This window comes from Gopherus flavomarginatus, chromosome 14, assembly GCF_025201925.1.
Source record: "Gopherus flavomarginatus isolate rGopFla2 chromosome 14, rGopFla2.mat.asm, whole genome shotgun sequence".
In the NCBI taxonomy this organism is placed as follows: Eukaryota; Metazoa; Chordata; order Testudines; family Testudinidae; genus Gopherus; species Gopherus flavomarginatus.
This window is the reverse complement of record NC_066630.1, coordinates 35063822-35086966: the sequence shown is the minus strand read 5'-3', so window position 1 is coordinate 35086966 and position 23145 is coordinate 35063822. Positions and strand designations below refer to the sequence as shown.

Sequence of the window (23145 nt, the reverse complement as noted above, 5' to 3'; positions counted from 1 at the left end):
CACAACAAAAAGTCCCTGCCCCAAAGAGCTGACAATCTAAGTATCTCCAGGATCTTTCAGGTGGATAAGTTGTCAGAGCTGGTGAAGGCAGTTATTCGCTCAGAGCTTCCCATGGTGCCCTCATTTCTTCTTACCATTGCAACATCCCATACTTGATTATATGCCTCTTTTCAATAAGTTTTATTGAGTAAGAAATGAAAGCGGAGGCAAAGAAAGCCAAACTAATGTATTTCTTTTTCTAAAGACATTGTAAAAATATTATGATATATGCAATCAATATTCACCAAAAATACATGTTTCTTTACAGAAAAAGTCAGAAAAAAATAGAACAGAATGATTTCCGATATAAAAGACAAATACTATTCAGGTTAAAGGCTGTAAGTTGGGAGCACACGCTGCAGCGTTGAAATCCCGCAGCGCTGGAGCTGCAAACTGTTAATCTCGATCTGGAGCTGAACTTCCGGGGAATCCAGAGCTGGAGTTTCAGCTTGAGATTTTCAAACCTGATGAGGGGATTGAGCCACGGAGCTCTTATTGAAATGACTAAGTGTTGCGTGACTCATTCACCTAATTGGTTTGGAAAACCTCAGCCATGGTTTAGCCCTTAGTATAGACAGGTAAAACCAACAAAGCTTGGATCCAGACCTCAACTTGCCCAAAATTTGGGCCCATTTTTAAACAAAAGACACAGGGCCAGATCCTAAATCAGTAGCTCCACTGAAGTCATAACTTCTGAGGGCCTGGCTCACGGTGAAGAAACCCTGTTCTTTCCCTTTCCAGTGTCCTTCTAATGTCTTAGTGGGTTGATGCACAAAACATTACAATTCTTTCAAAGACACATTTTTATAAGAGAGTTTCAAATTCAAGTAAACAAGCAGTTTGAGAGAATTCAAATGCTTTTCATTGCCACGTTCATGGTATCTATTTTTTACTCAAATTTTAAGTGAAATGTGTGTGAGGGTGTTGATGGGGTGGGGATTGAGGCTCAACTATTCTGGACTCCCCTTTGAAGCTGGAGAGAGACTAGTCCATCCTAGCAAGGAGGCCCATGGAATCTCAAGGTGACCCTTCCAATTTCTGTCACCTAAATGCGGATGCAGGAGGCAGCTCTGAGGTGAGTGGCACAGGTAATGTCTGAGAGATAATCCCCTCACCTCTTTCTAACCAGGGCCTCAGCTCTGGGTAGTTCAAAATCTGAGCATCCTGATTCTGATTGTTTGAATAAGCCCTCAACTGTAAACCTACCTCTCAGTAACAGTGCAAGTCTCTTGTTCTCAGCCATGTTTTCCTCTGACTTTGGTATTATTTTTACATGGTTCAATGACTCCCTGGCTATAAAACTCAGTGTTGCCAACTCTCTCAATTTTACCACAAGTCTCATGTTTGGTGTTTTTCTTAAAGCCCCAGACCCAGAATCATGTGACTATACCAGAATTCCAGCATACATTGGGGGCGGGGGAGGGGGGAAAACACAACCTCCAAACCTTAAGTTTCTAGCCCTCATGACTGCAGAGATAAGGTTAAAAATGTAAAACCCTAAAAATGCACATACCAGATGTCAAATAAAAAGAGCTCCAAATTTATTATTTTTGAAATCTCATGATTTCTGGGTCCTGAGTCATGATTTCTGAATACTTGGGACTGGCAACACTGAAAACTTTTCATTATTCTTGGAATTGTTTGCAGCTCTTGAATAATAAATCAGTCCATCATGAGTATGTGGCATGGGCTCGGACTGAGGCTGGAACGGAGTATCTTTCTGTCATCTACCATGGTTTCTAAAGCACCCACCGTAGTGTCTCCTCCAAGTGGAAGAATTAATCTAGGATGTAATTTTTCAGCAGTGCTGAATGCCAAACTCTCACTGATTTTTTTGAAAATCACACCTCTGATGACCAATTTGATATTTGCAGTGGTGTTGTAGCTGTGTAGGTCCCAGGATACTAGCGAGACAATCTTTTGAGCTTACATTAAGCTCTTCAGATCTCTGTAAGCTTGAAAGCTTGTGTCTTTCACCAGCAGCAGGTCCAATAAAAGATATTACCTCATCCACCTTGCCTCCCCGATTGATATTCTCTTTCACTACACCTTTAAACAAAGTTGGATTTACTTAAGTCATAAATTTAGTTAGACAAGGGGGTGAGGTAATATGAATAAAAGATATTACCTCATCCTCCTTGTCTGTCTAATATTGTGGGACCCACACGGCTACAACTACACTGCATATAAAAGTTACGTTTTTATGCCAAAGTGGACATGATGGCCATTTAAAACTTCATCCTCCTCTTTAACAGCCATGTAAACGCTTTAGCTCAGTTATGCCAAAACATGTCATTTAAAGCCCAGTTTGGATCAATCTCTTCTTCCCTCTGCCAGACTGAAGAGAGCCTGTTTCAAATTTGAGACATTGCAAACACTACAGAAACAATCTGTATCACAAAAAAAGCCCTGTTGGAGTTTTCCCTGGGAATTTACTTTGGCCTCTCATCTCTGTTGTTTGCTTGATATTTTGTCCATTTATTTTGTTTTTGTGTAGCTGATTAGTGCCTTTATTTCTGTGTTACATTCTGTGGCGTTCAAAATAATAGCATGTTTGACCTTGAAGGAAACCACAGGTACATCTTCACAGATTCCCATTAAGATATAGGACCAGTATCAAGGTGCAGGGAAAAATTCAGTACTGATGCCAACTATGGTGTAGTACGTCGCACAAGTGGGCATTAGATGACTGGTGTAAGTGGTAAAGAAGCATCCCACTTGTGCCTCATTGGTATTTTAAGTGTGTGCAAAAAAATGTGTGTACCTAACACACCAAAGGAGAAGAAGGAAGTTCACCAGGAAAAACAACTTGCAGGAAGATGTGTCTCTCATTAGCAATAAGTGACATGGCAGAGTTACCGGAAACAGAACTTCATTACCCTTGCTGACAGGCCACCCATACATGCTGAGGATCTAGTGTGTGTGTGCAATAGCAGCTTGGCCCCTGCTTATATTGCTGAGCCCCTGGAGCCTCACCAAACTAGGTCCCTCCTGAAACCGGACCCTGGTCCTCCAGTTCCACTCATCATACTGTAGAATGAGGTAAAGCAGCCCCACTCTTGTACTCTACACATTTCTGGTAATTTCTTTTCCTTCTGCCACCTCCTCTTCTTCCCCTTCATTGTGTAAGTTACACTCTTTTTGCACATCCATGTAAATCAAGAGTAATTCCACAGACTTCAGTGAAGTCACACTGATATAAAACAGAGGTGAGATCAGAACTGGACCGCTACTGAATGCCAAATTAATGCAGCTTACTCTGTACCATTACATCACATGATGACTTTGTCCTAGAGACTTCCATGAGAGTTGCACCTGCTGACACTAGGTCTGAATTTGGCTCAAAGTGCCAGATGACACTAAAAGTCATATAGTCAGAGCTGTGGGATAGGAGCTTAAGTAGGTGTTGGTTTGAGGCCAGAATTCACCATTTCTAGGACATGTCAGCTGATTCTAGAAGGAATGATTGATGAAAAGATGCTAAGACATATAGCCATTCCCAGTGATCCTAACCCACTGTGCATACTCCTGACAGCACCATTATGTCATGCCACTGGAAAACCCTCTTACTTCACCTCTCTGAAAGAGGACACCTGTGACTGCTATTAAAAATGATGTTATCCTGTATGCGCTGCCAAGAACTCTAACACTTAATGCAATTTTGAGAGGAAATGTGTGAGTAAGAGGGAACACACATGACTAGCACTGGCAGAGGAATAAATAGCACAGGGATGGTAAATTCATGCATGCTCCATCCCCAGATGTAAAATGGCAAGAGCAATGAAAAAAATCAGACTTAAGGTAGACTCAGGAATAGAATGGTAGATTTTTTGACTGCAGAGTGTTGGCAGGTTTTTCTCCCCAGAATGGCTAGCACTGATCTGAGTAGAAAACTGTGCATGCAGTTAAGCAAGACTACAGCCTAATAGCTTAGGAATGTTAGATTAAACAGTGACAGGACAGCATGTAAATCATCTTGTATTCTAAGAACCATTACTGGAAAACGCAATTGCAAAACAGATATTAAAAAAAGAATTTCCAGTTTGTGCTAGTTAAAATGCCCTTTGTCAGACGGCTTGTTGTAACATCAGTTCTCCTGCCAGGGACCAGCAGGACTACTGACTGTCTTAGTGGAGATGGGCCCAAAATGAGGTTCCAATCCTGCTCCCTTTGAAGCCAATCACAAAATAATGGGAGCAGCATCGTACCCTAAAATCCCATATCCAAATTGTATATTTCACACAGCCCCTTTGGGATTAACAGACCCTGCCCGTGAACGCTCATGACCTTGGGGATTCGGAATCGGATCCAAATGCACTGTCTCAGGTTCTAGTTGAATGGTCAGGCTGTTTGTTCTAGGCCAGGGGTGGCCAACCTGTGGCTCCGGAGCCACACGCGGCTCTTCAGAAGTTAACATGCAGCTCCTTGTATAGGCAACGACTCTGGGGCTGGAGCTACAGGTGCCAACATTCCAATGTGCCAGGGGATGCTCACTGCTCAACTCCTGGCTCTGCCACGGGCCCCCCACTCCATCCCTTCCCACACCCACCACTGAGCCTGCTGTGCCCTCCCTTCTCCCCCCACAGAGCCTCCTGCATGCCACAAAACAGCTGATTGGGAGGTGTGAGGAGGGAAGGGGAGGCAATGATTGGCTGGGCTCCTGGTGGGTGGGAAGCGCTGGGACCAGGGTGGGGGAACTGATGGGGGGCTGCTGACATATTACTGAGGCTCTTTGGCAATGTACATTGGTAATTTCTGGCTCCTTCTCAGGCTCGGGTTGGCCACTCCCCCCCCGTTCTAGGCACTCGGATACCACCGTGACAAACATAGTATCATTCTAGCAGGCGGGGAGCGGTATTCCTGTGAACTCTGATTTGAACCTACATCTGAATCTCAGGGCTGAGCTCTTCCTGGTCAGGGAATTTCTTTGTCTCAGCCAAAGGTTACAAGAAGTGCTTTATAGGAATAGGATAAAACATGAAATGGTTTAAAAGGACATCCGCTCTTGCCCATTGGAGAACTGCTGCCTTGAGAGGTAGAGCGAGCAACTTTACATGAATACATGCACTGGCAGATCCACTCTCCCTTCAAATCTGAAATGTCCTCCAAGGACTGTCTGCTATTCTGTGATCATTTACAGAGGGGGAGGCAAGATGGAGTCAATAAAGGGCCTACAGATAAGTAAAAACCGGCCAGGATGCCAGAAGAAACATGCCGCAGGAAAGCAAGCTGGATGATGACGTTTACATGATACGTCTGCTTATGCTCACTTATATGTTGCTGTGTACTTCCTTATAAGCTAAGGCACAAACTCTGATCTTGTTACAGCCTGGGCACACCTACTGAAGCCAGTGGGGTTGTCATGATCTAAGAGCAGAAGTTGACCCTACTTCTTTTTTTGTACTTTCCCAAACTTGACACTTGAAATCCGGAGTATATGAACCGGGCATCCCAGGCACAGCTGGTTCCTGGCTGTCTCAGAATCTCAGCATGCCCAAGAAAGATGCCATGCAAGTCCTGACTCTCCTGGTATGTGATGTCCCAGAGTGCTGCATTCTGGGGCATCTCTAGTCAAGCCAAGGCCAGTTTTTAAAGAGAGCCGGTGATGCGATGAATGGACCTTGCAGCCTACTTGGCGGCATCACTCAGCACGTGGGTAGGGGCTTGAGGTGGTTTTGATGTTGCAGTACACCTTTAAGAAGAGTTCGCCTGCTCTTCCTGCTTATTTACCACCTGCAGTTTGTTCCATTGCAGCTGTTTGCTGCATGGAGAATTGAAACTTTCTTAGAGTAACAAAGATGCCTGCAGGTGGGAAGAGAAAGGAAACAGCAGACAAGCTTTTCAGCGGGGGAGTTACTATTTTCATGAAATGTCCTTATTTGTGAAGAATAAAGGGGGGGACTACCCCTCCAAGCGTGTACTATATACAATAAGCAGAATTATTTCTAAGCACCTGTAGAATGTTTCCCAAAGGACTTTCCTGAGATCACAGTTGCTCTTTAACACTCCCCATGTTGGCATGGTCCGTACGCATGGGCTGTGGCATTGGTAGGTGCATTGCAACATGTTGTCCCAGGGGGTAGTGACTGGGAACCAGTTGGAAGCCACTCTCCTCAGGCCGTAAACAGCACTGTCTCCTGGCAATGAAATGTGTCAGTACTGTAGTAATTCAGTACCAGGCTGACTCTATAAATGCACAGCAGCTTTTCCTTGGGCATTCTCCGCTAGCAGGATACCATGGTGGTTACCTGAGCTTGGCATGCCTGGGAGGCCAGCAAGAGTCTTGGAAACTGTTTGAAACAGGCGAGATCCAAGTTCCACTGACTTCTCTATCCCTGGTCTATGATGTGTCGTTTTCACTAGGGTGGAGGCCCAGGAGTTCCTCTGCTAAGGTTATGAGACTGTTTTCCTCCAGGGCTGCAATCAGCCTCTGTAACGTGGCTCTCTTGCCCTCCGACTGGATAAACTTGAGAAGGAGCTGGTACGCTTGCTCATATAATCCCTCTCGGTCATATTCATGGGCCAAGTTGTCTATGACAGGATCCCGAAGGGCTCGGCAGTTCTTCTGCAAAGACCTACCCACCTGCTTCCATTTCTTCGACACGAGCTTGGCAAATTTTTGATGGTCATCTGGCGTGAGTGTTCTGTTGGCTTAAAGGGAACACAAAGTGCTTAACACGTTGGTGTCCCAGTTCATCAGTGCACTGGCACAACACAAGGCCATGTTAAAGGCTACATAATATTTGTGGAGCAAAGACCTCATTATGGTGAAGGCCCCCAAAGGACAAAACTTAGCACGTGTGTAATGTATTAAACTCTATCCTGGAGTTGTACCCACCCTTTGTTAGCTGGAGTTTTCACTCACTCCCGGAACAACACAGTGCCAGTTTAAATTTAAAGGATTAATTCTGCATGAAGAGGGAGTTATGCACAGAGATCTGTGCTCACTGGAAATACATCCACATCAGCATCTATGCAGAAAGGGAAGCCATGACAACTGAATGATCTGCATTAATCAATCAGCAATGCTGATACTGTGACCAACTTCCCAATACCCTCCAGGGTAAAAAGCCAGCTGATTCCAGTTACACATTTCAGATTTTGAAATCATTGCCATAGAAATTTGTTCATAACAGATTCTTACATTAGTGCTAATCCACCATTCAGTATCTGTGATCATGGGGATCTCTACAAGCACAGTGTAGAATTACTCTTAGCATTTCCTAGCAGCCTTTCGTTTGTGCCTTTGGTTGTAATAGAAAATACGAAGGGATGCTGCCGTCTGTGGCATTATTAGCAGACCTGATATAATTTGTATGTGTTTCGGATTCATCCTGAATGTTGATTTTAAATGGAGGATAAGTGTTTCGCTATCAGCAGATGAGTCATTACCATTGAGAATCGCTTCTCTCCTTGCCCAGGCTGGGAATATCAGAGGTCAAGTCCATGGTAACTTAGGCTACGTCTAGACTACCCGCCGTATCGGCGGGTTAAAATCGATTGCTCGGGGATCGATATATTGCGTCTCATCTAGACGTGATATATCGATCCCCAAAAGTGCTTATATCGATTCCGGAACTCCATCAACCCCAACGGAGTTGCAGAATCAACAGGGGGAGCCGCGGACATCGATCCCGCGCAGTGAGGACGGGTGAGTAATCCGATCTTAGATATTTGACTCCAGCTACGTTATTCACGTAGCTGAAGTTGCATATCTAAGATCAATTTCCTCCCGTAGTGTAGACCAGCCCTTAGATCTACAGGTAGTGACTATGTGAGCAGAGCAGGGTGCATGTTTTACAAAGGTGCTGAGCAGAGAAGGGTTTGAGTCCACAATTTATACTAATGAACATTCCGTGTCCATTCATTCCAAAGGACAGTGCTATCTTCACTAAGTGGCAATTTTTAATAATGATTTGTGACTGTTAAAATGTGCCATTTTCTGGTTTCGGGCATCTAGCACCCGCTATCAAGACTAGAGGATAGTGACCTATGTACAAGAGAGAGTTCGTGCTTAGGGTGACCAGACAGCAAATGTGAAAAATTAGGACAGGGGGTGGGGGGTAAAGGGAGCCTATATAAGTAAAAAAGACCCCAAAATCAGGACATCTGGTCACCCTATTTGTACTTGGTAAAGACCTTTTCAGCTTGATGTCCAAGGCAGTCATGTGTTTAGAGTGCCCCCATGAGGCCAATCCTGGCTACACATATTGTTAAGCTGTCTCACACTGGGGCGGAACTATACGTTTGTTTGATGGGGTTTACTTTTCTCTTAGCTGTTCCCCTTTACCTTATGCTGTCAGCCTTGGCCCTTTTAAAACCCTCAGGCTCTTATTTCTGATTTTTCTCTGTTCCTTTTCTAAACACTCTCAGCTTCTTTCTATAGCTGTTGACTCCTGAAATAGTGAATCAGGGAGGGCAGATCCCACTCTGCTTTTTACCTGTAAAATCCTGAGGCTAAATCATACTCAGCAATGACCCAGGTGGGCTCTGCTGTGCACCCCACAAATCCATATTGCAGTTTGATACATTCAAAAATCTCTGTGCTCAGGAGAGGGCCTAGACTGGAAGAGCGGGGGTCCAGCAGCTCTCACTTGGGGTACAGCAGCAGAGCTGTGAGGGGAGACCTGGATGGTTATCTGCCCAATCAGTGCCGTTAGCCCTTTATTTTCAGGGGCCCCAACTTCAGGCATGGGTTTGTCTCTGAAAATGGAAGCATCTTCCTCTTACTTTTCCATTCAGGGCACAGCTACACTAGTGTTTACAGCTGCACCAATGCAGCTGCGCCCCATAAGCTCTCCAATGTAGCTGCTCTAAGCCGATGGGAGAGAGCTGCTCCTGTTGGGTAAACTACTCCACCCCGTGCAAGCTGCAGTAGCTATGATGGCGGGAGAAGCTGTCCACACTGGCGCTTATGTCACGGTAACTAATGTCGCTCACAAGGGTGATTTATTCTTATTCCCAGAGCTAAGCCAGGCCACTGACTGACCAAACTTGCATGTTGCAGAGGAAAACTCCAGTCTGTTTTTCATTCAGTCTTTTTCTGCTGCTGCAAGTATGACCCGGAGTTACAGCAGTGAGGAGTTTAAAGCACCCAAGAGTCTGGGTGGGATATAAACCCTCCTGCTTCAGGGAAGGTCATGGCTGGAGATGGGACACTGGCTGGCATGGGCCAGGGCTCCAAGGTGGCACCAAGCATTCTCTTTCTTTCTGTCTCTCAGGTGCTTGGCTGCCTGATTCCTGCGCATTTGCTCAGGGTCCAGCTGATCACTATCTGGGAGACTGGGAAGGAATTTTCCCCCAACTCAGATGGGCAGTGACTGGTGGATTTTCACCTTCCTCTGCAGTAAGGATGTGCAGGTCATTTGCCAGGATTATCTGGGTATCTCTCACTGAATCATTTCCCTCCTATTGTGGGGGCCTTGGGCTCTGGTGCATCTGGGTGCCTTCTGTTCTCTGCCTGTAGCACATAATTGTCTGGTCTCCTGTGGGCTGAGATTCTTTGGTCTCATTGTAGTTATTGGATTCAGTATGCGGGTGCTGACATGTGGTACGCAGGAGGTCAGGTTAGATGACCTAGTGGTTTCTTCTGGCCTTTAACGCTATGACTATAAACCAGCCTCTCATTAATGGGATTGGGAAGAACCTTTCCCTCAAGGTAAATTATATCCCACAACTGCCTACTGTGGGGTTTCTTGCGCCTTCCTTTGAGCGTATGTCTAGGCAGCAGTCAGGAGCTGTGATTGCAGCATGAGTTAACTGAAATAACAAGAGCAGTGTAGATGCACTGGCACCAGCTAGCTGCCCAATATGTCCTGGGTTGGACTGTCCTTGAGTGGCCGGCCCATGCTGCTGTTTTTAACAAACTAGCTCCATCAAAGCTTGCTGGGTATGGCTACAATCACACCACCTGACTACAATGTAGCCATACCCTGCAGCCCCTGGTGCTGGCCACAGTCAGAAACGGAGGACTGCCTTGGTCTGAGCCAGTATGGCAACTCGTATGTTCCTATGATCACAATCTGGGAAATTCTATTCTTGACTCATCCGGAACCAGTCATTGGTTCCCTAAGCTTTTTCCTTTATGGGGTTTGAAAAGCAGAAGACCCAGGGCTTTAAGATTCTGACTGCTCGGTTCTAACCACTCACCAAATTGTTGTTCCTGAAAGATGAAGGTGGCTTCTGGAGGCAGAGAGCTCCTCCCTGAACAATAAGACAGAGATGAGGAGTTCAAAGAGTTGCAGTTGTTTGAAGGGGTCGTGTTGTTGCTCTGCTGTCGACAAGTCAGGCTCCTGAAAGATTCCTCCAGCTCTGCAATTTCCTCATCCCTCAGGCGGTCGGGCTGTAAGGCAAACAGTGCCAGTCATTGGCGGTGCATTCTCCTTCTCATGAAGTTGTCAAATCAACACCAGATGCCCTTCTGAAAGACATGCTTTGCCTAACACAAGTTACTGGGCTCAATACAGTTGTAACTGCATGAAATCTATGGCCTGATATACTGGAGGACAGACTAGATGATCTAATAGTCCCTTATGGGTTTACAGTCTATGAATTTGCTCTAAATAATCTTCATTTTAAAAGGCTCTTTTCTCCCCAAACTTTTCCCTATACTATTTTTCCACCCACACAGTTCAATAAATAAATCGTAAAGAGGAGGGAAGCTCATTACTGATAGTACCAGAACTCCAGACTCCACTGAAGTCAATGAAGCTATGTTGACTTGCACCAGCTGAGGATCTGGCTCAAAGAATAAGTGGCAGACCTGGGAAAACAGGCCAGGAATAGAGCGGGCTGCATCTCAGAATTTGTTTCATGGGTAATGTCGACACTTCAAAATTTATTTTTTGTTCTGAACCGGAACGAAACAAACATTTTTTGAAATTTGTCATGAAACAGAATTTCCAAATAATTGTGATTGAGGAAAACTTTTGTTTCAAAATGGCAAAATTTCATTTCCAAATTTATTTTAATTTATTTTTTCATTTGTATATTATTTTTTGATAATTTTCCATTATTTCATAGCATGTCAGAAGTCACGACTACTACTGACAAGTCAGGATATGTCATTCGCAGTGTGATCGTAGCCATGTTGGTCCCAGGATATGGAGACAGATGAGGAAGGTGAGGTAATATCTTTTATTGGACCAACTTCTGTTGGTGGGAGAAACAAGCTTTTATAGTCTGCAGAACTGTTCTTCAGTTCTCTTTTGTTTTCTTCAGGACCTCAACCACCGTGTCTCATGTCGTAATACCTGAAATATTCTATTTTATTTTAAAAATCATTACGGGCAGCAGCTACTTATCACTGACTGAAACATCATGTTGTCTGTTCTAGTCCAAAATGCTTCCTGTATGTATTATAATGAAACAGTGTGGCACTCTGGCAAAAAAAATCTGACCAGAGTTAACCAGGAGTTTGGACTCTCAGTGCCCTGCTTTAACCACTAGGTTACACATTAGAGTGAAGATGTGTCACTACAGGAGTCTTTCCTTTCAGCTAATGGTCCTTAGTACCACGTAGGTACAAACACACAGGTGAGAGCATGCTCTGTTGCTGGGGTTTTCAGATTCACACCAATTGAGTCAGTTTGAGTCAGGTTTGCAAGCAGAGAATGAGTCCATCTTTTCTTGGCTTATCTGCTAATTCAGCAAAAAGACTAGGAAAGGAGCAGCAGGCAAAAACTGACAGGATGCGTAATATAGCCTCTTGTTATCTCTCATAATGACATGTTTGCCTTTCATTTCCTTGCAAAAAAGCAATCCAGAGATATATCCCAAGCGCCTCCTCCCCCACCCCCCGTAGGTACAATAGGTATCTGTTTTTTGGGATAGTGAAGATGTTTAGTAGCTACCATTCTGAGCTAGTCCAAATTAAATTCCAGGTCAAACAAGCACCTAAAGGCAGCACAGAGGCAAGGAACAGGAGACAGAATACAATTATTTAATCTATTTCAGAGGCCCTATACTCTAGTGAGCTAAGAAGATCCCAAGACAGCAGCCTCTATTATCATTAGCAAGCTTTGGAAACTATTCAGGAACTCTGAGCAATCATTTGCCAGACCATTCAAGCCAGTTGCTGGTAGGACACATGTAAAACTTGCATCTCTCTCAACTGGATAGGGTCCACATCAAGGATAGCAGCCTACTACTGTTACCAGCTCAGGTTTTAGAGGTCTGTGTCCTGGTGCTGAAGGTCCCAGTTCAAACCATGTTGCCAACCTGTGATTCATAGTGGTTATGCTTGCCCCAGTTTTTAGGGGTTGTTCCAAATGCTACTTTCAAAGGAGATGTAGGGGAGCCAAAAGCAACACTGGGGAAGATGATCTAATGAGTGTAACACAGCACTGCTTGGCTTTCTTACTGATTCACTTATGTGGCAAGTCAGCCTTGTTTGTGCCTCAGTTTACCCTCCATACACAGGGTATAATAGAATTTCCTGCCTTACAGCAGTGCTGAGCTTTAATAGATGCTTGTTCAGCACTTTGAGACCCCAGGATCTAGAGAAGTGCCAAGCATTACATGCAAAATATTTAATATTCTGGCTGTCATTTATCTATCTTCGGTCCTTACCTGGCCCTCATTGCCATAATGTCTTAGCTACTCACATCCTTTCATGTATTTACCTCACGGCTCCCCTGTGTGGTTGGGCAGTGCTATTATCCCTATTGTCCAGATGGGAAACTGAGGCACAAGAGAGGCTAACAGCTAGATTTTTAAAGGTATTTACATGCCTCATGCCATTTTCAAAAGCACCTAACTTTTGAAAATGTCACTAAACTCCCATGGATTTCAATGGGAGTCAGGCACTGCTGAAAATCCCGCTAGGCACCTACCTGCATCTTTAGGTCCTAAGTATCTTTATCTATTTGGCCTTAAGTGACTTGCCCGGGATCACACAGGAAATACATGGCACAACAGGGACTTGAAGCCAGGTCTTCTATGTCCAAGCCTAGGGCCCTAACCACCGTACCATCCTTCCTTCTAATGTACCTTTTCTTTGTAGATACAGTCCAAACAGCGCTCCTCCTCGTTCAGCATGCGGTCCAGCTGCTCGCTGCCAGCCTTCAGCTCCACTTGAACAGGTACGGCTGTCATTGACAGGGTGACTTGGAGGTGATTCTGGAGAGACTCCCGGAACAACCCGGCCCGGTAGCTCCGAAGGAATTTGCGGCAGTTCTCTCGCATGCAGAATTTAAGCTGGATAATCAGGTGCGGCTCACTGCAGTGCACTTTGAGCATGTCGACGCCATGCAGGCTGCCTGTGGAATCTGGCACAAAATGGCGGACAGACTCAGTTTCTTGCCATGAAACAGATTGTCAACATGAACTCTGCCTGGGTGGTGACTCACTGTATGTCTCCTCGAACGTTTGGTGACAGACCTGTGCCTGGATAGCCTTTCTTTGTGTGTGCTTGGTTGTTTTTTTTTACTGTATTATAAATTATTCTGGGTTGGGGAGCTTATATGTGAAAGTGGGAGGAAAGAGGTAAGCTTTAACTGGCCATGTACTATGCATGCAACCCATTTGAACTGAAGTATTCAGTCCAAATTATTCCACAGCTAAATCTGTTAGAGTTCCATTAATATTGCAGTTCACAGACAGGGGGGTTAGTTGACTCCCTGCAACAGGGAGAGACCGTTCATTATATCTAATGTACAATGCAGGGTCCACTCTGGGCACCAGCACAATTACCCAGTACTAACAGCAGGGGTCAGCAGTGGGAGAAATACATTTGCTGAAAACAGAGGTGTGGCAGTCAGCCAAGAAATCCAGTGTAACAATGCTATGTGCTCAGTTTGTCCTATTTGCAGTTAAAACATCCATGTACAGCTGCACCGGGTGTCAGCAACAGGTAATTCTGCTGGTGTCACAAGCCCAACAGGAGAAACTAACTATGCTAAATGGGTGAATTAACTTTAAAATCTAACTACAGGGCAGGTAGACTTTACCTCAGAGGAGATTAAAGAGGGAGTGTTCCTCTCCCACCTGGCCAGACTGCTGTCGAGATAAAGTATAGGTGAGATACCACAGAGCATTTTACCTGTCAGCTTCCTGCTTGCAACCCCAATCCTTCTTCAGCTTTGTCTACACTAGAAAGGGTTTGCCAGTATTGCTATTCGATATGACTGCCATCCCCAGTCTAGTGTACACCAGTTCCCTGAACAAAATAAGCTATACCAGCAAAAAGACTTTGTCTACTCTAGGGCTATTGCTGGTATAGAAATGTCATTAAAAATCACCCACTGAAGTGACACTGCTGTACCGGCAAAAGTTTCTAGTACAGACCAACCCTTAGTAAGGTTCCAGTCGTGCACCTTCTGTGAAATTATCCTTTTATCCTCTTGTTCTCTCTCTTGTGTTTTGGCTTTATACATAGTAGCTGAGATTTTGGAACTGTGTCCAGATCCAGATCCCTGAGGCAGCTCTGAAAATCTCAGCCAGTGTAAATAAACCCTATATCTAAAACCTCTCTGTCTGAGGCTTTGTCTTTGCTGCAAACAGATGTATCTGTTGCACAAAGATAGCTAACTCGATGTAAAATCCTAATGCAGACAAGGCAAGGATATTTTTTACCTCAATGTAGTTAACCAAAGTCAACCCCCTCCTTCACACACCTCTCAATGTAGGGTTGAATTCAATCAGCTATATCAAGGTAACAAATATCTGTGCCAGGTCTTGGGTCAGCAGCCTATGTCAAAGTGGATCTGTTTGTGCCTCATTAGTCCAGAGCACTCAAGTTCAGCCCCGGCACTTCTAGGATCTCTTTGTTTTACGTGAACGACGAGGCTTTTGCCCTGCTGTGATGTACCGCAGAGATCCTTTATGCATTTCAGGTTGCATCACAAGGTCAAGTTTGGAACGGATGTAAGACTGGGACATCTGGGGAGAGAGGCATTTGAATTTGCTGTTATTACTAATAAATGCCCTTTGCCCTGTATCTCTGCCTTCTCATTCCATTTATCAGGAGTACAAAGAGGTTGATTCAACTGAAGTTTGCACAAGAGTTTGATCTGGGTAAAGCACATAGTATACAAACACGGAAAGTTGTAATGAACTGCGTACAAGTTATCTTTATGGCTGTTGCTTAGGAGATGACTTTGGGATTATTTGTGCTGAATACCCAGGTCTCATTCCCTGTTTAGGTCTGGCTGTACAGTGCAGAATGCAGTGCTGTTAATACAGAAATGGGCAGAGCTCTTGTTCACATCTATGGCCAGATTGACCGGTACAATGTGGCTGCTTTGCACCACCTTAGGTAATCCATAAACCTGGCCTAACCAGGCAATCGAGCCAGGTTGTTTGCTGCTCTGTATCGCCGGAGGAGCACAAAGCGTTTGGAGCATGCTAATGAATCTGGCCCGATATTGTTAGATTGGTAAAAAAACGGCAGGTTGTAGTTCTAGAAACCCAGTTAAAGGACACACTGGAGAGTGGGTTGTACAGTAAATGATTGACACTAAGATATTCATGAAATGTGATAGCTGGTTTAAATTATTGTTACCCAGGGACTCAATAGGCTGCAAAGGATCACAGCTGAGATGTTTCTGCTGTTTGTAGCGCTAGTTCTGTGTTGGTATAAATGGGCTCAACTCCACCAAAGCCAATGTAACTGTGCCCATTTACACCAGTAAAGAATTTGGCTCAATATGTTTGATAAAAGGAAGCCAATAGAAATCATCAGTCATTTGCCTCAGGTATTTTTTCACTGGTAATTTTTCCCATACCCAGAATTTCCCACACTTGACAAGTCTCGTTTTCTAATGCAGGGTGAGTGAGGTTCATCACTGGGCTGCAATTGTGAACCCAGGAATAAAAAGTCAGGTCAGCTGTTGTAGCCAGCTGCTCTGGTCTATTGCAAGGAAAAGTTAGACTGGACCAAATTCCTCTCTGTTGAAACGCCACTGACATTGGATGGGGCTAAAATTGTCCTGTCTTGGTTTCAATCATTGTTTTAAAAAAAAAAAAAATCTAGACTCTAAGCAATTTGCTAACTTTGTGATCCAAGTGTAAAAGATAATGATTGGGAACCTAAGAATAGTGGCGATCTCTTCCCTCTGGTATATCAACAGCTAAGATACTGAGAAGGGTGGTCATGAGAAAGGAAGGATGGTTTTGTAGCTTAGGCACTGGATTGGAGCTGGTTTTAGAAGAACTGGGTTCCATTCCCCACTCAGCCACAACCCTTAGGGCTCAATCCTGCAGGGTGCTCAGCTTTCTGATCCTGCTCCAGCAAAACACTTGAGCAGATGCTTAATTTTAAGCATGTGAGTAGCCCCACTGGAGTCCTAATCCCTCAGTGCATTAGTTTCCCATCTGTGAAATGGGACTAATGCGTCCTTTCTCCCACCCATTGTCTCTTGTCTATTTAGACAGTCCCTTCCCTGAAGAGCTTACAATCTCTTCCTTTGTGTCTACACAAAACATAACGCAATGGCAACCAGTCTCGTTTGGCCCTCTGAGTGCTGCTGTAGCACAAATAATTTATGACTATTATATATGGAGTGCACATATCTGTGTCTATGCCTGGTGCTATCAATGCAGAGTTCTGATTTAACCAGTGTGACCTCAGTTTTGCCTAGTGCTGCAATGAAAAGGAGAGAGGAGGATTCACTTTACTATAGGACAGTAAGTCATCCAGCAGGTACAAGGATTCTGATTGCCTTAGTGCTTGAATTCAAGCCTTGGAGAATCATGGCTTGAATTTCTCTGTAAAAGCCCTGAGAAGTCTACAGTCTTCAATGAAATTAATAGGAAAGGATGGGATATGACCCATGAAATTGCAGTTAGATACCTAAAAAAATTCCCTGTGTTATGAATGTCACCTTTCCCCAAGCACCAAATCCCTTGAAAATTAATGTAGCAAGTAAAGAAATAAGACACTGTGACATTTCTATTTGTATTCCAATGTCACGTACCTGCTAACGCCAACTTGAGGGCCTTGAACACGCTAGATTTCTGGTGGGAGCTTCCATAAAGAGAGGGCAGGACAATCTTCTCAGATGTCGACTGGAGAAATAGATAAGCGCTGCCAATCCAGAGATCAGAGCTGTCTGCCATCCTCAGCACCTAAAATGCCAGGTATGTGAGCACGGTCTGTTCTGGAGGCAGTCACGACATACACAAAGCACAACAAAGCTTGTAACAAGTCTGTTAGTCGGAGGTGGTTTTGTTGTTCTAACTGAAAACTTGTTATAAGAGAAAAAACACTAGCAATAATGAGATTGTTATTGGCAAAGCAAGTGTAGCCTTTAAGGGATTTATAATAATTATCCCTTAAAGCAAAGACTGAACATTGTGCACCAAAGAAAGAGTCATTCAATATCCTACACTGAAGTCCCCCTGATGGATAGATTTCTAGTTCAGTGACACCCTGAGTTCAAAGGTGAGAACCTGCTGAGAATTCACCAGTCAGGCCCCTAATGATCAGGTCTAATGAGCATGAGAGGTGGTTAAACCCAGCTCCTTTCTTCTCCACAAAAAAATAAAAATCCGAACGTAAAATCCTGGCTCCATTAAAGGCACTGGGCAGGATGGTCATTGATTTCATTGGGACCAGGATTTCACTTCAAGGCTTTAGATAATGCAAAGAGGAGGCTGGATTTGGTTCTTTGTACTCTCATCTCCTCCGTGACAAACCTTCATCAGTGTCGTACAGTGTCTTGAGCTCACGCTGGAGCCTGGCTCAGTGAATATAGCACACTGGGTCCTGAAGGCAAACACTGTCCGGCTTGGCTATCCCACCAAGTCAGCCAGTTTGGAGAGCCCAAGTCAGCTTTGCCCAGGGGATGAAACTGAACTGAGTTCTCTTTCAGCATGGCTGAACTCCTGGAATGGGAGGAGGACGGGAATTTACTACTTTCCAATCTCTAAATTCCCCTGCTCCTCTGTTGTGATATTCTTATATCTTAAAACATTTACCCCCAATCAGTTTCAATCAGAGAAATGTCTGATAAAAGGTCATGCAAAAAAATCTACTTAAAATAATCCTGAAATTCCCTGTGAGACTGTCACTAGGTTTGCATTTTGTAACCCTACATATGCTTCTTGCCACAGTCCTAGCTTTACAGTGTGCCCTGCTGGGAAAGCCATTCAATGTCAGCAAGCTGTGGTGGGCGGCCCAGGACTCAGTCAAGCTCTCAGAAGGTGGGCTTCTGTGAACGTGCTTCTTAAATATAAATACAAAGGAATCATCTCCAAAGCAAAACCAATTTAAGCCATGAGCAATTGCATGACTTGGAATAGGACCCAGTTGCAGACTGTATGGCTTGACTGCTGAAGACCAAACCACAACTATCAGCAACATTTTTATTAACACCAATCAGATAATATCAACCCCATGCAGAGAGGAAATTTGATGATATCTCTCCATCGTTGTCAGGCACAGTCTCCTAAGTGAACCTGTTTCAGTTAAGATGAAGAAAACTTGGCAGTCAGAAGAGTAGATGAAGTGGCCAGTTCATAGCTTCATCACGTCAGTCTGGTGTGAGATGCATGACACCTGGCAGATTTGGAAGTTCCAAGTATTGGCATGCTGAGGCCTGCTCTAACTCCAACTGAGGTCAGTGGAAATACTGCCTCCATATCAGCGGGGGGTCTAGATCAATCCCGAATGACAGAACAGGCTCCCTCCTTTTGCACAGACTGTTTTATAAATGGATGTAGTTGCAGTTCGGGATCCTGTCTCCACACTGGTGCGTTTTGATTAGCATCACCAGGATACTTAGAAACGTTCCTTTTGCATTGCATTCTATCAGCCTTCCCCAGAGATGGCTGGTAGGTCTTGTATATTTTCAAATGATAAGACTGTTTAGTCTCCCATCTTATTCATATCACTAATATAGCTTGGTTGGCTAATTCTAACATTAATATCAAACACACAAACATGGACTAAAACTTCCAAGAAAAACAATCTGCAAATCATAGGTGCTAGGGATGAAAATTCCTATCAGATCATCTAGTCCAGCCCCTGCCAATGCAGAAAGAAAGCCTCAGCTACTGGAGAGCGTGTGTATCTAATAATAACCTGATCAAGGCACACTGAACTTTTTGTTTTCTGTAGCTACTAGTTTAACTTTTTCTAACACACCAGGGATAGAACCTGGGACCACAGAGCTGGGAACTAAAGAGCCAGGCTTGCTAGCTGGGGGCTGGAACAGCATCTTATCCTCTCTGGTTTAGGTGCAGGGGGTGGGGGGGCGGAAATGTACCACACACTAATCAGTAGGGTACATGAGCTCTCCAAGGCAAGGACCATCTCTCAGCATGTGTTTGTACAGGGGGTCCCCAACTGGGGCATTCAGACACTGCTGAAATATAAATAAAAACCAGTCCTGAGATTTGTGCTGAAATATCTATTGATCTGTCTAGAGGTGCTTATCTGTGTGTATGTAGGATGGAAATTTTAGAACTGCCAGAGTGATTTAGGAGTCTAAATCCCAAGGACTTGTGTCCCTAAGTCACTTAGCTGCTTTTGAAAATGTCACCCAAAGAGAGCTTCTTAGGTAACTAGGTATATGGAAGGGGAGAGAAAAGAAGAGTGTGATTTAAACTGCAAAGAAATAGGTCACCTTCCACATAGAGTGACCAGACAGCAAAAGTGAAAAATCGGGACAGGGGTAGGGGCCTATATAAGAAAAAGACCCAAAAATCAGGACTGTCCCTATGAAATCGGGACATCTGGTCACGCTAATTCCACATGAACAAAAAAAAAAAACTAAAAAATCCCAAAACACCCAAACAAAAACACGGTGCAGAAGGGGTGTGTGGTATCCTGCCTAGAACTGAACAAGCAATAGATTTTTTGGTTCGGAGCTGAACTGGGAGTGGGGGGGAGAGAGTGAATGGCTCCATTTAAACTGAAACTGAAGTTATCTGGGGTTTCCAAATTGAAAAAAAAAATCATTTTGAGTCAACCAGTTTAGTTCAACTCCCCAAAAAAAATAGTTTGGTGTTTCTTTCTTGGTGTGTTTTACTTTTTGGTTTCGCTTTTAAAAATGAAACACATATTAATGAACCACTCTTTAAAAATAAAAAGTCAAAACATTTCATTTGAAATAGTTGAAACCAGATCTGCTGACTTTCTTTTTTAATCATATATTTTTTCCATTTTTCAGCAGTTTTACAGCTAGTCAAAAATATTCCCTCAGCTCTAATCCTGGCGCGCTCTGCTGTCGTTGAGTGAGCACGTACCCAGTTTTCTTTATGTTGGCTCTCAGCACAAGTCAGCTGATGGGATTTTTAAACTTTCTCCTAGGTTGAAAGACTGGAAGTTCCACAGGGGAATCTGGGAATTACACTGTACATGCGAAAAACAACTCTGAAGGTAAGAAGCACTTTGTCATCCCCTTGCATCTTTTTCACAGAACACACTTCCATGACCACAAAACTTATTAGCAACCGTGGGTGGGTTTCTCAAAAGCATTCCGTGTTGGCCTACTCTCAGTAAAGTCATTTTGACTTCCGCCACTGAGCTCAAACAGAAGTCAAGCCAAAACTGCGCACTCTGAAAATCCCACCCGGTAGGTACACCTGTACAATATGTAATTCATCATCTTTCCTGCCTCATCTCTTACCTTTTGCATCTGTCACCTGTCAGTTCATACTTATGAAAAAAACTAACACAGGCTGTCATTTTTAGTTTAAATATCCAAGTTAGTTACCAAACTGAAAAGCAGGGACTCAGTTCTTTGCTATAGTCAGTTTCAACAGAGACCCATTCCAGTTGTTATAACACAAGATTTTTTACCTGAATTTTGTCACACTGTGTTTCAGGACAGTAAATTATGTATCAAACTAGCTTATTTCCCTTTACTATTATTTTACATATCTGTTGTACTATTGTAGCATCTAGGAGTCCTAGTCCTGGACCAGGACCCCACTGTGCTAGGTGCTGTACAAACAGAACAAAAAGATGGTCCCTCATTAAAATGCAAACAGAAACATCATAGTTCTCCCTTTGATCTGAGAGTGAGGCCATTCACTTGGGGTAATATTCCTACTATGCGGTATAATATTCCCTGTAGCAGGATGCTCTGTTAATAGCTTTTGCACAGTGTAATAATCCTAACTTTCCATAATCCCAGCAAATGGCATAGTATCCCAACAGCTGGTATAAACAGTGAGTGGCATTTCATTTTCTAGGAGCTCTGCCAATGAAAATATTTTTAATCCTGGCTTGTTAATACACAGATTCAGGAAGGGGAAGGTAGCCATAATAACAGTTCCAGCAAACCTGTTAGGATCAGCGATACAGTGCAGATTGGTTTATTAAAATCAGTGGGATTTGGTTTACTAATATGTGAAAAAATATAGTGTGGAAATAGGGTGGAGACTTCCTTCAGTAACACATCTTGACTTTAAAAAATCTCCATGAATTCAGTGGCCCATGTGAAATGAGTGTTGGGAGTCTCAGCTTAGTTCCTAGTAAACAAATGCCTGTCTCAAAAAGCTAGGGTGACTAGATGTCCCGATTGTATAGGGACAGTCCTGATTCTGGGGTCTTTTTCTTATATAGGCTCCTATTCCCCCCCACATCCTGTCCAGATTTTTCACATTTGCTGTCTGGTCACCCTACAGAAAGCCACCCCACAGCTAGCATTGCTGGCCTGCCAGCAGGAAGCAAAGAAATGATTCATGGAGACTGAGCCCCCCACCTCTTGCTACAAACAGCTGGTGGACACACCTTAAACAGGTTCTGGGGCTGCTCCGACAAGTTTGCACTGGATTTGCTCATTCAATGCCAGTTCTGTAGAATGGACAAGATCCGGGGCTGTTAAGTTGGCCCATTTTCACCAGCATTGATTTTCCTTGACTGAAAGGGTCAGTTGCGTAAATATCACACATGTGCAATATCTGCCTGTCCCGCTTAAAAATCTCTGGGCCAAATTTCCTGCGGCTGTAAACGACTGCCACTCAATTGACTTCAACAGCATTTCACCCACTTACACCAGCAGCTAATTTGGCCCTATATTTTATAGACAACAGACACAGCACCAGAAAGACTCAAGCCCCTGTGTCAGACTGATAGATCACAAAATATTTGATCCAAAAGATGAAACTCTTTTTTTCCAAGGCCAGAAAGTTTACTGACGGGCTGGTGACCCTGGAAAACTGCTTCCTTGTTTTGATTTGGTTTTGGTTTTATTTTTTAACTTATGATTTCATGGGGGGGAAATGGAGCTAATTTTAAATTAAACAAGTTTGTAAAAACAAATTCCCCATTTGGTTTGGGTCTCGTGACAAGTTTCGCGTTGATGGAGTTTGGGGGCCGAAAGGGAAAGCTCTCTGAAGCTACAACTTTCTTGGCAGCAGATTTTTCTTTGCAGCAAGCACAGCTGATTGATCAGAGCAAAACCACATTAAATGTCACGCCCACCAAAAAAACACCCTCCTAGAACTCATAGTAATTTACCTTGTCCAGACACCCCTTCTCACGCTTTCAGATGCCCTTCACTTCCGCCTCTGAGCACAGCAGCAGGGAAAGAGTCACTAAAAATTCCTCCTGGTCATGTGGCTTTACTGAGAAGCAGCTGAAGGTGAGAAACCAGCCCTCCAGTTTGTCAATGCTGTAATCCTAATACCAGTAGCAAGGACTTTAAGACAGAAAAGGGTAAAATCTGGCATGATGGTAGGGCACTGAGGCTCAGATCAAACTGTATGTCTGAGAAAGTACATTTTCCTGTGTGCTGGGGTTGTACCTCCCCTTCAGGTTTAGGCATCAATGTTATTGGCCAGAGCACTTGCCAGTCCTATGTGCCTGGGTTAGCAGTAGAAGGCTGTAACTGAGTGCGAAAGAAGGAATTAATTGTCTGCTCTCATCAGATGACTCAGTGAACCAATCAAGTGGGTTTAGGGTTGTGAGTTTAAGGAGGTCTCTTTGCTCTGATGTGAAATGGCTTTCCATGGCGCACAGTGAATGCAGAACTGTGTGCACCAGCGTATAATCATTTATGTTCCTCATAAAAATATAACATACACGTCACACCAGGGAACTGCAGAAAAGTGCATCCCCTAGTCCTGCTCTTGGGCCCAATCATGTCCTCTTTGAAGAGCCGGAAAAAATGACCAGGATTGTGAGAAATGCAAGCCTAGTTTGGGGAAAGAAAT

The 23145-nt window shown here is 44.0% G+C and overlaps 1 protein-coding gene across 1 annotated transcript; it reads right to left on the bottom strand.

Moving 5' to 3' along the window:
* Positions 1–212: 212 nt before the first annotated feature.
* TRADD (TNFRSF1A associated via death domain) lies at positions 213–22736 on the bottom strand. The gene is made up of 5 exons (XM_050922799.1): positions 22451–22736; positions 16956–17106; positions 13030–13307; positions 10189–10381; positions 213–6690 (listed from the first exon to the last, which is right to left on the bottom strand). The coding sequence occupies exons 2-5, from the start codon at positions 17095–17097 to the stop codon at positions 6380–6382; spliced, it is 924 nt and encodes a 307-aa protein (XP_050778756.1). The 5' UTR covers positions 17098–17106; positions 22451–22736; the 3' UTR covers positions 213–6379.
* Between the last annotated feature and the right edge of the window lie 409 nt (positions 22737–23145).

Bases quoted from the DNA above. Each gene is read 5' to 3' on its own strand.
- TRADD (XM_050922799.1), bottom strand. From the start codon at position 17,097: ATGGCAGACAGCTCTGATCTCTGGATTGGCAGCGCTTATCTATTTCTC. The intron at 10,382-13,029 runs GTACATTAGAAG...TTTGCCTTACAG, and splicing joins ACTGTATCTACAAAGAAAAG to CCCGACCGCCTGAGGGATGA. The intron at 6,691-10,188 runs GTGAGTGGTTAG...GTTCCCTTTAAG, and splicing joins CTTTCAGGAACAACAATTTG to CCAACAGAACACTCACGCCA.